The following is a 14,774-nucleotide window of genomic DNA, read 5'->3' as shown; positions in this document are numbered from 1 at the left end:
CTCACTTCCTCTCTGTAAAAAATCAATAAAATATATTTTAAAAATAAATAAATAAAATATATTTGCATTGTTCAGTTTTGTTCTAAATTTTTTGTTTGCTAGATAGTGCACTCATTTTCATGTTGTTATAACTATTCATTTCCTTTTCAGCCTAATGTTATTGAGAATGATGAATGATCAACTGATGTTTCTGGAACGAGCATTTATTGATCCTTTAGGACTACCAGACAGGCCTTTCTATAGGTAAGGGGGAAAAATGACTCATTAGAATTCCATTTCTATTTTTTGCACTGTAGAAAAATGATCATAATTGTTTTTTGCAAGCAAATAGAAAAAGTTAAAATACATGCAGCCTATGGAGACTATACTGTTTCTTTATAGGACATAATATGATTACTGTGTATGTTTCTTCTTAGTGGCTTGTTTCTGATTATACTAGTAAAAGAATATATGTTCATTATAGGAAACTTAGAAGACCAGAATGTCCCAAGGAAAAAATAAAAATCTTCCCTTTTCCATCAGTTAAAACATAAAATTGTATTTGTATCTTTTTAAAAAAAATATATTTTACTGATTTTTTTTTTTTTTTTACAGAGAGGAAGGGAGAGGGATAGAGAGTTAGGAACATTGATAAGAGAAAAACATTGATCAGCTGCCTCCTGCACGACCCCAACTGGGGATGTGCCCTTTACCGGAATTGAACCCTGGACCCTTCAGTCCGCAGACTGACGCTCTGTCCACTGAGCCAAACCGGTTTTGGCCTGTATTTGTATGTTGTGTGTAATTTTAGCCCTTCTCTCATTTTAAATATATTTGTGTGTGTGTGTGTATATATATAATGAATATATGTATATATATATACAGGGTTGAGCAAAAGCAATTTTACAATTATAATGCAAATAAATAATACAATCATAAATAAATAATAATATAATAATAAACTGTGTTTCATGTACTCATAACTGTAAACCTACTTATGCCCATCCCTGTATTTATAATGAAATATATACAATATATAACAATAATTTACTCTTCTAATATTGACATTTTGTTTTTTTCTTTCTAATTTTGATGGATATAGTTATTTCTATCCCTAAGTTGGTCTTAATAATAAGTATTGCAGGATGAATTAATTATTTACAATTAGAAATGGCTCAATCTTTCTGTAGGGATTATTAAAAGATTGGAATTGGCAATAAGGGCATTATCCAAACAGGGCGACTGGTTCTCCAATGGTGGGATGATTATGCAGGAGGCAGAACTGTTTATTTGTTTGTTTGTTTGTTTGTTTGTTTTATTGATTTCAGAGAAGAAAGGAGAGGGAGAGAGCACTAGAAACATCACTAATGAGAGAGAATCATTGATTGGCTACTTCCGGCATGCCCCACACTGGTGATGGGATCCAGCCTGCACCCTGGGCATGTGCCCTGACTGGGAATGGAATCTTGACTTCCTGGTTCATAGGTTGATGCTCAACCACTGAGATAAGCTGGCTGGGCGAGGCAGAACTGTTTTTAATGATTCTTCATGCTTTTACGAGTAGCTAGGCATTAACACATGTGTGCCTGGCTTCTTTTTTAAAGAGGAGGGAAAGCAAAATAATAAGTTGGTTGCTCAAAAATAGGACTTTAATAATCAGAGTGTTTTACATTTCACGGGATAGAGTGGAATGATTGTACTTAAAATATATTTCAGAGAGAGAGAGAGAGAGAGAGAGAGGGGGAGAGAGGGAGGGAGGGAGAGAGGGAGGGAGAGAGAGAAAGACATCAATGATGGGAGAGAATCATTGATAGGCGTCACCTGCATGCCCATCAATGGGGATCCAGCCCGAAACCTGGGCATATGCCCTTACCTGGAATTGAACCGTTACCTCCGAGTTCATAGGTAGACTCTTAATCACTTAGCCATGCCAGCTCGTTCTTCTTTACTTTTTACTTATTCTTTCTGGCCAGGACTATTATAGAAACTGACATAACTCTCAACAAAACATCTCCTTCTGCCTAGGTATGGTTGAAGATTACGGAACTGTTTTTAATGATTCCTCATGCTTTAAGTTGGCATTCTAACATGTTTGCATGGCTTCATTTTAAAGAGGAGGAAAAACAAAATACCAGTAGTAAGTTGGCCAGTCACACATAGCACTTTCATAATAGAGTTTTGCTGCTCTTCAGGGGATAGAAGAAATGGTGAAAAGTCAGCACGCTTTTGCCATGTGCCTTGAGACTGATCAGACCTCAATACCCCCTTCTTTGAAGTACTGATATTAAGTTTTTTAGAGTTTATTTTTAAGCATTGTAAAATTATAGGTGAATTTTGTCAAGTGTGGCCCATCGTAGGTGACAAGCTGTTTTTGCTATTGGTTGTTATTTTTGTTGCTGAGAACCACTTTGTCTTTTTAAAGTTAAATACAGCTAATTAGTGCACAGTCATTCCGAAGACTGGTCTTCTTGGAGGTAGTTGAACTTGGAAGTTGAGATGTGGCTTACTGAAATCATAAAATTAGAATTATGTGATACAGAATTATGTGATAGTTTACTAATAGATGGTAAACTATTTTTTTTTTATCAACAGGCATGTCATCTATGCACCCAGCAGCCACAATAAGTACGCAGGGGAGTCATTCCCAGGGATTTATGATGCTCTGTTTGATATCGAAAGCAAAGTGGATCCTTCCAAGGCCTGGGGAGAGGTGAAGAGACAGATTTCTGTCGCCGCCTTCACCGTGCAGGCTGCGGCAGGGACGCTGAGAGCAGTAGCCTGAGGCGCTGCTGTGGAGAACACAGGTTGAATTGGTTATCTGTCGCTCAGAAAGAATCCTCATGAGTGTATTGACAAACTAAAAATTAAAGTTGTGTGTATCTTGGTATTTATTTCCTTCTTTCTATGGATTAAAACAGAGAGATAGCCGATTTTTATTCTCCTGTTACAATAGGTTATCCTGGAATCGAAGGATGTGTTAAAATGAAGGAGAACAGCCTAATATGTGAAAACTTACGTCGCATTATCAGGGAATCAAGTCTAATTCTGCACTTCCAAACCTCCTCCCGGCATTGCGCACAAAGATAGCATCAGTTTGGCCCTGGCCAGTATGGCTCAAGGGTTAGAACTTTGGCCTGAGCAATGAAGGGTCCCAAGGGCTCATACCTGGGGTGCAGGTTCTATCCCAGGCCCTGGCCCAGGTGTGTGTGGGAGGCAACCAATTGATGTACCATTCTCAGATCTCTCTCTCTCTCTCTCTCTCTCTCTCTCTCTCTCTCTCTCTCTCTCTCTCTCTCTCCCCTCCCTCCCCTTCTTCTCCCTCACTACCTTCCATTCTCTAAAAGTCAATGGAAAAATATCCCTAGGTAAGGACATAAGAAAGGAAGGGAGGGCCAAAACCGGTTTGGCTCAGTGGTAGAGCGTTGGTCTGCGGACTGAAAGGTCCCAGGTTCGATTCCGGTCAAGGGCATGTACCTGGATTGCGGGCACATCCCCAGTGGGGGGTGTGCAGGAGGCAGCTGGTCAATGTTTCTCTCTCATCGACGTTTATGGCTCTCTATCTCTCTCCCTTCCTCTCTGTAAAAAATCAATAAAAATATATTAAAAAAAAAAAAAAAAGAAAGGAAGGGAGGGAAGGAGGGAAGGGGAAGAGAGAGAGAGAGAGAGAGAGAGAGAGAGAGAGGAGAGGGGGAGATAAAGAAAGGAAGAAAGAAAAGAAAGAAAGAAAGAGAGAAAGAGAGAAAGAATGAAGGTATGTTTGTATAAGAGCACTCGGGAAAATTCATAGGGCTGCACTAAGAGGCCTCAAGCCCTGCCTGACCCCAAAGGCTGAGAGGATACTCTTATCATATTAATTAGACAACGTGTAGTAAAAAATAATAAGGAAAATAACACTGTAACCCCTCCGGACTGAATAACCATACGAACAAAAGGAACATCGCCATAACCCTTGGTCCCCACCATGGACTGCTGCCTGGTGTGCCTTTCTCTCCTGGCAGAGATGCCTACTTTCTTGACTTTTGTTGCTGTTTCCCATTATTTATAATTTTACCACGCATGGCTAGATCACGCACGTGTTTTTGGCTTTGTGTACTTTTTGAGCTTTTTATAATAAATAAAATTAAACCATGTGTAATATTCTGGGACTTGAGTTTTTTTCACTAACCTTGGGAGGCTGACCCATGCCTTATTCTGGCTATAGTTCACTAGATCTCACTGACAGAGCATACACTTGCGTGAATATTACATTTATGAGCCAAGGCCCAGGCAAGATACAGAAACATTAATAGGGAAAGTGACTCTACAGAATGATTGATCATAACAACCCTGCAGCAATGAGGTACTGTCTTGTAAAAGGGAAAGAGTACTCCAAGAGAAGAGAATAGCAGATACAAGGAGTGGTCTGAGATGGAGCAGCCAATGAAGAGTCTTGCCCCACCCATGATTCTCCCGAATATTAGAGAAGTAGCGGTGGAGTTGCACAAGCAGAACTTGCTGGTAAAGCTACTCCAGAACTCTTCAGAATCCTGACTCTAGACCACTGTGGGAGCTGTTGACAGGGAAATGTCTTCCAGAGACACTTGGCAACAAAACCAGCCAATGAGAAAGCATATAAAGACGAAGATAGATAGAATTTCAACTCTGGTTACTAGGGTCCATGACTGATTTCTCATTTCAATCCAGGCATTGTCCACTACATTTACTTGATTAAGTCAGATCTTTCTGGGTTTTCGATAAATGATTTGGGCTATTTGTGAAGAAATCAATTTTAAAAGCCAAATAGTGAATTTTCAAATAATTTAAACTCTTATGTTTACTCCAAAATATATACTTATTTTATTTTTAGCAAATTGCTATTTGTATTTTAATAGGTAACTTAGATTTAATTTCTATTCAATCCAAAACATATTCAAATGGCATAATTACTTCCAGATGTAATAACCATTGAATGTGAACCATAAATTCAGAAGGAAATGGGAGAGTAGATTAATAAATCTAGATGACCTACTAAATCTAAAAATTGGAAAAATCACAAAGTGAAAGCAAACAAGTAAAAAATTTAGAGCATACAAGGAATATATTTTTTAAAAATATAACAAAGTGTAACCATAACTAACGTAAAGATAATTTAAATCAATAACTTCAATATTAATAATTCAATTCCAAGTCTGTCCTGTAAGGGGGTGTGTGTGTGTGTGTGTGTGTGTGTCTGTGCATCAGTGTGTATGTGTTAGTGTGTCTGTGTGTGTAACATTTAACAGGAGAGAAAACATAAAAGGAATAAGGACATAAAGCCAAGCCACAAAGAAGTATAGAATGAAAATGCATACTGTTAAGACCTCTACCCTTGAAATTCAGTCACAGCCATAAGATAGAATTAAATCTATTACCAGGCAAAGTAAATAAATAAGTAAAGGAAAAACAATGATGGAAGTATATGTTGGAAATATGTTTAATTGAGTAAAATAAAGGATGTATTCAAACAAAATTTTGAGTTGCAATGAAACAATGTGAGCACCATTTGCAACATCTCTAGATGCTCAAATTAGAGAAAAATGTGGGGTACTAAATGGATTATAAAAGAAGAAAAGCCTATCTCCAAGAGATAAAGAAAAGCAAATTTGCCTGGCCAGCAGGGCTTAGTGGTTGAGCATAGGCCTATGAACCAGGAAGTCAGGGCACATGCCTGGATTACAGGCTCCAAACCCATGTGGGACATGCAGGAGGCAGCCCATCAACAATTCTCTCCATTGTTTCTATCTCTCTCTTTTTCTCCCTTCTATGAAATCAATAAGAAAAAAAGAAAAGAAAAAAAAAGCAAATTTGTGCGAATAAACTAGGAATAAAATAATCATCATCATCATCATCATCACAGAAAATACTGAAATTGAAAAAAAATACAATAAATGAAATCACCAAAAACTGGCTCTTTGTATAGATGAATTAAATTGATAAACATCAGGTTGGGGCTGTGCGAAGGGGCGGGCTCTGCGCCTTGGGCCCAGCACCTCTGCCAGGTCTGAGGCACAACCCCATGCTAGGGGATTGCAGGGCGGCCTGGCGTCTGTCTGGATTAGCGGGCGGTGGGCGAGGACGCAGACATCGGAAAAGAAAAGGCATCTACCCAAGGGGCTGGCAGCGATGTGGCGGGAGAGGCTTTCCTTCTACGTCGCTGTCTAGATGGCTACTGCGAGAGGCTGCCAGCCTTCCGCTCTACCCCCCCTCCCCTCTTACCCCCCCCCCCCCCCCCGGCCCCCGCTTCTGCCCCTCCCCACCCCGGGAACGCCTGGATCTTTGGGCCGCAGCAGCGAGCAGCCTATGACACCAGGGTCCGCCAGCCTTCCTAGCAGGCGCCCAGCTAGTATCAGGCCCCTGCGCAGGGAGGGCGGGGAGGGCGGGGCGAGGCCTGGTGAGGAGGGCACCAGGTGGGGCCCCAATGCTCCTGAGAGCCTGGCGGCTGCTAGACAACCCCTCCCTCCCTCCCCCCTAATGGCTGGAGGGAGCTCAACTGGTACCAGCCTTTTTGGGCAGAGCACGAATTTGACAGCTCCGCCGCGTGAGAATATGCACTGACCCTGCAAGACAGAGGCGAACGCTTCCCTGTCCAGCAAAGCCAGCACTGCGAGGTTTCCACTTCCAGACTTAGTTTTTTGAGTCTGATCAGAAAAGACTGCTCCCCTTCCTGTAGCAGGAGAGGGTGAGCTCTGTCTTGCAGTTCGCTTGAAAGCCATGTATAGAAAAGACACTCTGGTTCCACATGTCACCGGGACGTATGCTTTCATGAAGATTCGATTTCTCTGACACTATTCTTACATTTCTCGTTTAAAAAAATATAAAGTGCTTTTGGGGACATGCTGAGAGGTAACTGAAGACTGGAAAGAAAAATCTCCAATTGTGCCGAAACTGGTTTGGCTCAGTGGATAGAGTGTCGGCTAGAGGACTGAAGGGTCCCGGGTTCGATTCCCATCAAGGGCATGTACCTTGGTTGTGGGCACATCCCCAGTAGGGGGTGTGCAAGAGGCAGCTGACTGATGTTTCTAACTCTCTCTTCCTCTCTGTAAAAAATCAATAATATATATATATATATATATATATATATATATATATATATATATATATAATTTTTTTTTAAATCTCCAATTGTCAAGGCTGAAGGAGAGAATGAAGTGAGATGGGATGATGGGCAGTGCAGTAGAGATTCATTTACTAGAAAGACAGCACTGGAAAACAGGCAAATCATTTTGAGAAAAACTGAGTATCTTCGTTTAGTGAAAGAGACACCTATGGTCCATCAGACGGGCTTTCAGAGGCTGGTTCTTTGGATGGGTTTAATAAGCTTCTTGCTCACCTGCTTATGCTTTCTAAGAGGTGTCCCTTTAAAGGCGTAAGAGAGAAAAGCGAGTTTATTTTGAAGAGCGTCCAGGAACTTGGAATTAGAATTTCTCGACCACTGGGACAGGCACATAGCAGATTTAGCCCAGAAAAGGAGATTCTTCAGATGGGGAGTGAAGACGCACAAATGCATGCTTTATTTGCAGACTCCTTTGCTGCTTTGGGCCTTTTGGATAACATTACATGAGTGAGGGTTTTTCACCCACAGTATTTGGAAAGTTTCTTATAAACTCAACACTATCTACTGCAAAAGGATGGGCTATTACCCCTGCATTCCCAGCACTACATTGGAATAATGGCTGCAGCAAGACATCAGTGCTCCTACTTGGTGAACCTCCATGTAAATGATTTCCTTTATGTTGGTGGGGACCCCAAGTGGCTTAATGGCTTAGTAGAGAATGCTCTTCAAAATGTACGAGAACTTATCAAATTGTTAGCCCATAGACCTTGGCTTATTACTAAAAGACACATTGAGCGACTTTTAAAAGCTGAAGAACACAGCCGGTCCCTTGCAGAACTGGTGAATGCATTTGTTCAACTCACACACTATCATTCTCTTGCCTCGTTCACATTTGGCTGTGGAATCAATCAGTCCAGAAATTCATTGTGATGGTGGTCACACATTGAGACCTCCTTCTGTTAATAACTACTGCACCCGTGACATTACAAATGGCAATCACGTTGTGGAGGAGAGTCAGGTCAACACAGAGGGGAATGTTCCGATAAGTGATTCCTTCTTTGAGGTCAAAGCCCTCATGGACAAGATGAGGGAATTAGAGGAATGTAGAGATGAAGAAGAAGGCACGTCAGGAAGAGATAGCCTAGAGGTTTTGAAATAGGAAAAAAGGAGAACATGTTTGTCTTCTCTTCAGATGATGATGAAGTTATGCCAGCAAGATATATAGCTCCTTACTTTGAGGATAATAGTTATAGCTATAAAGATTTCTCTAGATATGGGATGCAAGTTCCAACATTTTGAGTTCAGGACTATTGCTGGGAAACCATGCTTATTCTTTGGTAAACCACATTTATCCAGATGTGGAACAGTTGATTGATAAAAAAAGTTTCGCATTGCTTACAATCTTATATATATAATAATACAATAGCAATGCACAAAGATGTTGATTCCTCAATATCAGATGGGCTATTTGGAACTATATTCACTGCATATTTGGAATAAGATATGATGACTAGGACTGGTGAAATTAACCAGCTATTGGATTGTAGCTTTAAAGTTTATATCAAAACTATTGCTTGCACTCCTGAAAAGGTTACCAAAAAAAAAAAAAAAAATGTATGATAGCTTCTGGAGGCAGTTCAAACACTCCGAGAAGGTTCATGTTAATCTGCTTCTTACAGAAGCTAGGATGCAAGCTGAACTCCTTTATGCTCTGAGAGCCATCCATGATTTGCAATTGGTAAGAGTTCCTTCTATTGTACAGCAGCATACTATTCCATTGTGTAGGTGTACCACAGATTTCAATCCACTCATCTGCTGCTGGGCACTTAGGCCGTTTCCAAATCTTAGCTATGGTAAATTGTGCTGCTATGAACATAGTGGCGCATATGTTCTTTCTCATTGGTGTTTCATGTTTCTTGGGCTATATTCCTATGAGTGGAGTTACTGGAGTTTCCACAGAAAAGTTAAAAATTGAACTCCCATTTGACCTAGTAAAACCTCTGAAATATTTTCCATTGAATCCCAAGTATGCTAGTGAGCAGAAAGTATTTGCATAAGTGACCTTTTAGGAGATAATGCTAGAATTTACTGTGCTCTGGAAGAGATACGAAATAGCATCTGAAGGTGCCACAACATACTTTCCAATGTTTGCCTGAAACCCCAGTCCTGATAGAGCTTGAAGCTCCTGCCTTCAGGCTGTGCTACCAGCATATTGAGGACGCCAGGTTCATAACTGGCTTGGGGTCAGTTCTGGAATTTCCAGTCAACAGTGGCTCCTATCAGCTGAAAAGCAGATGACCAGGTGAACCTGATGGGGGCTGTTTTTTCTAAGTATCTGTTCACATCTTTCTCTAGATACCCAAAGAGTCCTGAAACCAATGTTGTAACTCGTTCACCTTCTGCTAGAAACACTCACCAACTCTTTCCTCTAATCATGTCAACTGGAATTCATCAGTGGTTGCTAATAGCAAAGTCAGGCCACTCTCCTCAGGGTGTGAAGGTGCCAAACTCTGAAAGGAGCTTTGCACTGATCTTGTTAAAATCCTTGTTCTAGTTCAAAGTGCTGCTTCCGCCTGGATTCTCACAGCATCCCCACCCTGTCTCCACCCTGTCCCCATCCTGCCATGTGAAGTCATTTGAAGATCCCTTTTTACTGAATTGGTACAAGGGAAACTCAAGGCATTACAGAGCATTAATGTTCTTTTGAATATAACTTTTGGTCCCTCTGTTTTTTGTTTGTTTTTCCCCCCCAAAGTGTCTGCTATTTAAAATACTAGTATCTTTTTAAAATATATTTTTATTGATTTTTTTTTACAGAGAGGAAGGGAGAGGGATAGAGAGTTAGAAACATCGATGAGAGAGAAACATCAATCAGTCGCCCCCTGCACACCTCCCACTGGGGATGTGCCTGCAACCAAGGTACATGCCCTTGACCAGAATCAAACCTGGGACCCTTCAGTCAGCAGGCTGACGCACTAACCACTGAGCCAAACCAGTTTTGGCACTAATATATTTTTAAGCCTAACAAATAATACCTTTTCTCAACATCCTATTAGATTTCACTTTTTATATTTTTATCTTTACACGTTGTTGTAGTTACTATGCTACCTAGCAAAACTTAGGATGGCTTAGCTTCTGTATTTATTATTTAAAGAAGGAATAAGATTGCAGGGTTCAAATGGTAGAATTTTAAAATGCGATGTGACATAATCACAAATCTAGAAAAAAAATATTGCAAAGGAAGGTTGGACAAGTCCCTGTAAGGGACAGCACCATGGAACAGACTACCCACATAGTTACTTGATATGGTCTTAAAAATTAGAACAGTAGACATTCTTTCTCTAAATGTTATGTAAATGACTGGCAACATATTGAGAAATGCTTGAGGCATTTCTCAGAATTAACTTAGTAAACATTCTCCTTTACACATGTACATGTACCTTCATAGGATATGCACTATTCCTTTTCTTTTCCTTGGTCTCCTCAGGAAACATTGTGTGAAGGGCCATTCCTGGTTAGTGAACCTTAGGTTAATTTACGTTTCTATAAACCGATTAAGAGGGCAGCTACTTCAACTCCTTTTAGAATATGTGGGCTTTGATGGCTTTTAAAGTTTGTTTTTCAATGGTTTTTAAAAGGTGAGCTTCATTCATTCATTCATTCATTCATTCAAAAATATGAAATGTGTCCTAACTTGTTTGGCTCAGTGGATAGAGCGTCGGCCTGCAAACTAAAAGGTCCCAGGTTCATTCTGGTCAAGGTCATGTACCTTGGTTGCAGGCAGGCACATCACAAGTAGGAGGTGTGCAGGAAGCAGCTGAAGTTTCTCTCATCAATATTTCTAACTCTCGTAGGAAGAAAGAGCTGGAGGATCCAAGATGGCTGCTCAGGTAGACACCTAACCACAGCAGCACACAACAATTTCAATGGAATACAACTAAAATGTAGGGTGGACATTGCCCAGAGCTACAGGTAGTCAACTGACTGAAAATTCTACAACAAGAAGGAAAGAGAAAATAAGAAGGAAAATCAGAGGAGCTGAAAAAGCCTAAGGTACGGAGACATGCTGCGCGCACACACGAGCGCACGCGCGCACAGAGAGGACGCAGCCGGAGAGGAGGAGAAGGCTGGGTGCCTGCCTGGCATTCCCTAGCAGGAAGGAAATAAAACCTCCGGCCTGGGCTAAACCCCCAGAACCTGCAGCGCTGAGCCCCAGTTATGAGCCAGACCCTGGGGACCCAGGCTCGGGCAGGGGGAGACGGGGCTGTGAGGCGGAATCCCAGGGGAGCGGGGAAAAGCAGAGCCCCCGGAGTCGTGCACATTGCGCACAGAGGACGGAATGTTGACTCTGATGCTGGATTGCCCTGGCGGGAAGAAACAAAACCTCCGGCGGTGCTGAGCCCCAGTCCCGACTGCTCTGAACCCCAGTTCTAGGCCAATCCCTGGGGACCCAGGCTCAAGCAGAGGGAGACGGGGCTGTGAGGTGGAGTCCTGGGGGAGCGGCAAAAAGCGGAGCCCCCGAAGTTGCGCACATTGCGCGCAGAGGACAGTCTGTTGACTCTGATGCTAGACTCCCCTAACAGGAAGGAGAAAAAAAAGCTCCAGACTGGAAGAACGTAATGAGGAGCAGGAGCCCCTGCCGGACACCGGCCAGCCGGGCGCCAGCAAGGAGCCAGGCGATGGGGCCCCCGGGGGGCGGGGTGGGGGGGGGTTCGACCGCTGAGCACAGGCCACAGCTGAGGCCGGGGGCGGCTTCCTGGGTAAGGCTGACCCCGGAAACAGGCTGAAGCAGCGCAGGAGCCCGCGGAGAACAAAGGGGTGCCACAGGCCAACCTGCTGAGCTTCCAGGACAAGGAGGAAGAAACTGAAGAAGTGTTCAATGTGAAGAAATCAAGTGAGAGCAAAAGATAGTAAAATTACTTAAGAAAGAATACAAAGAAGATCTTGAAAAATCGAAGACTAAGTCAGAACTCAACTCAGAAGCCAACATTGCAACATAAATGCGTATTTTGTTTTTTTTAAAAAAGGACAGAATGTTGGAACAGCAGTGGCCAGGCCTAGAGTGGCCAGGCCTAGAGTGGCCAGGCACAAGGCAGTGGCAGCCTGGCCCGGAGCAGCAACAGCCAGGCCCGGAGCAGCCAGGCCTGAGGCAGAGGTGGCCAAGCCCAGGGTGGCCAGTCCAGGAACACCTAGGCCAGGAGTGGCCGGGCCTGGAGAAGCCGGGCCCAGAGCAGCCGGGTCGGGAGCAGCCAGGCCCAGAACAGCAGCAGCCAAGCCCGGAGCATCCAGGCCAGGAGCTGCCAGGCTCGAAGTGGCCGGGCCTGGGACAGCCGGGCTCAGGGAAGCCGGGCCCGGGGCACCCGGGCCCAGAGCAGCCGGGTCGGGAGCAGCCAGGCCCGGAGCAGCAGCTGCCTGGCTGGGAGCTGCCAGGCCCGCAGCAGCTGGGCCCAGAGCAGCCTGGTCCTGAGCAGCCTGGTCGGGAGCAGCCAGGCTCAGAGCAGCACCAACCAAGCCTGGAGCAGCCAGGTCGGGAGCTGCTAGGCTCAGAGAGGCTGGGCCCGGAGCCGCCGGGCCCAGAGCAGCTGGGTTGGGAGCAGCCAGGCCTGAAGCAGCAGCTGCCAGGCTGGGAGCGGCCAGGCCCGGAGCGGCCAGGCCCGGAGCAGCAGCAGCCAAGCCCGGAGCAGCAGCTGCCAGGCTGGGAGCGGCCAGGCCCGGAGTGGCCGGGCCCGGAGCAACCGGGCCCAGAGCAGCCGGGTTGGCTGCAGCCAGGCCCAGAGCAGCAGCAGCCAAGCCTGGAGCAGCCAGGTCGGGAGCGGCAGTGGCCAGACCTGGAGCAGCTGGTGGTGGAATGGACCAGAGCAACAGAGGCCAGGCCCGGAGCAGCCAGGCCCGGAACAGCTTGCTCCTCTCCTGCCCCCGCCCCAAGGCTGCCTCGCAGACATGGCTGGAAGCTTTTGGGGGAACTTGAGGGTCTGCTGAATTAAGTAATGAAGGCTTAGATCTGAATGTGTTGAGTTAGTATAGCGCTGGAGTGTTGATCTGTGGGTGCCTTGTATGGGGCCTGGATGAGGTTGGTTGATCTATTTGGAAATGTCTTTTGTGTGGGGTGTATCCTTGGGCTTGTGGAGGAGATTTGAGAAAATGCTAAGTAACTGATTTGCTATATGAAAGGTTTAAAGTTCTGAAAGTTTAAGGTCTCTTGCCAAAAAGAGATTTTAAAGCTAACACCTTAATTTTAATGGAGAAAGGGAATGACAAGCCCTTCCCACCCAGAACAGCTTATCCAATTCCAACCAGCAGCTATGTTTAAACAATGTGTCTATTTACACTTGAATGGCTACACCTTTTGATAGCCTAAGGGCAAGTTTACATGTAAACAAGTTTGCTCTCAACTCCCAGGGCAGAAAAAAAAACAAAAACAACAAGGTTTAAAATTATTAGATTTTAAAATTTATTCTTAGAAGTGTAAAAGTTTATTAATTAAAAAAAAAGGAGATTGAAAAAGTTGATGAACAATAATAATAATAGCTGTTCATTGTAGTAGAGTCGGCGATATGGGAGGGGAGTGGACTGACTGTTCTCCAGGAAAGGGAGGGAGGAAGAGACTGAACATAAACTGTGCATCTATGGATGAGGTCAATGGGGGGTGGGGAGGGGGCAGAGGGTGGGGTGGGAACCTGGTGGACGGGGGAAGAAATGAGGAACCTTTGTAATAATATGAACAATAAAGATAGATTTAAAAAATATTTCTAACTCTCTATCCTTCTCTCTTCCTCTCTGTAAAAAAAAAAAAAAAAAAAAAAAAAATCAATGAAATATGTTTAAAAAATATGGAATGCTTCATGAATTTGCATGTCATCTTTGCCCAAGGGCCATGCCAATCTTCTATGTATCATTCCAATATTAGCATATACATGCCAAAGCCAGGAACAAGGTAAAGTTTATTTAGATATTTACAAAAAGCCAGATTACTTTCATAAAATCAGAGCTAAATTCCCAAAGATTTGATCATTTAGGGAAATAAATTACATGGCTGGGGCATCACTGATTTGCTAACTTGTGATAGGTGTCAACAAAATCAAATAGCATGGCACCACTGTTAAAAATGATTTTCTAGCCCTAACTATTTGGCGCAGTGGATAGAGCGACAGGCTGCGTACACAAGGGTCCTAGGTTTGATTCTGGTCAAGGTCATGTACCTTGGTTGGGGGCACATCCCCAGTGGGGAGTGTGCAGGAGGCAGCTGATCGATATTTCTCTCTCATCAATGTTTCTAACTCTCTATCCTTCTCCCTTCCTTTCTGTAAAAAATAAATAAAATATATTTTTTTAAAAATGATTTTCTACAGCATCTATAAGATGATGACTATAGTTAATAATACTTTATTGCATATTTGTAAGTTTCATGAATCTTATCACAAAACACATTTACATTCTTTTAGGGTGTTAACCCCCAGGCTAGTTTTCTATAAATCCTAAATTTAATGAGCCAATCTACTATTGGTATAATCCATTCAATTGATTAATTCCTTTTAAGCCATAATCGGATATCAGCAAGTGGGTGTGGCCTTAGGTGAGTATAAAAGGCCCATATTTCCAGAGCCACTTCACTTCTTCTCCAGAGTAGACTGACTGAGGTTGGAGCCATGAATTGAGCTTCTACTAATAGAGTTTCTACTAATAGTTTCTACTAATCCTGACATCCACAGAACTTTCGGAGGTA

General features: G+C 43.3%; 1 protein-coding gene and 1 pseudogene across 3 annotated transcripts in view; both read left to right on the top strand.

Moving 5' to 3' along the window:
- The window catches only part of LOC311627915 (glutamate carboxypeptidase 2), a 49,294-nt gene extending 45,622 nt beyond the window's left edge, over positions 1-3,672 (top strand). For both annotated transcript variants that reach the window (XM_084894644.1, XM_084894645.1), the window contains exons 18-19: positions 151-243; positions 2,572-3,672. In XM_084894644.1, the coding sequence (XP_084750770.1) occupies positions 151-243; positions 2,572-2,761 (283 nt within the window). In that variant the 3' untranslated portion in view covers positions 2,762-3,672. The remainder of the gene's footprint in view (positions 1-150; positions 244-2,571) is intronic.
- A 714-nt stretch (positions 3,673-4,386) lies between these two features.
- Positions 4,387-9,424, top strand: LOC311627513 (sestrin-1-like; annotated as a pseudogene). The gene is made up of 3 exons: positions 4,387-4,476; positions 7,128-8,789; positions 9,407-9,424. The product of its transcript is annotated as a sestrin-1-like (transcript).
- The last annotated feature ends 5,350 nt before the right edge of the window (positions 9,425-14,774 follow it).

The sequence above is a fragment of the Pipistrellus hanaki genome (genome assembly GCF_964339955.1).
Source record: "Pipistrellus hanaki genome assembly, chromosome: 9".
NCBI lineage: Eukaryota > Metazoa > Chordata > Mammalia > Chiroptera > Vespertilionidae > Pipistrellus > Pipistrellus hanaki.
This window is presented reverse-complemented; position numbering and strand designations above follow the sequence as displayed.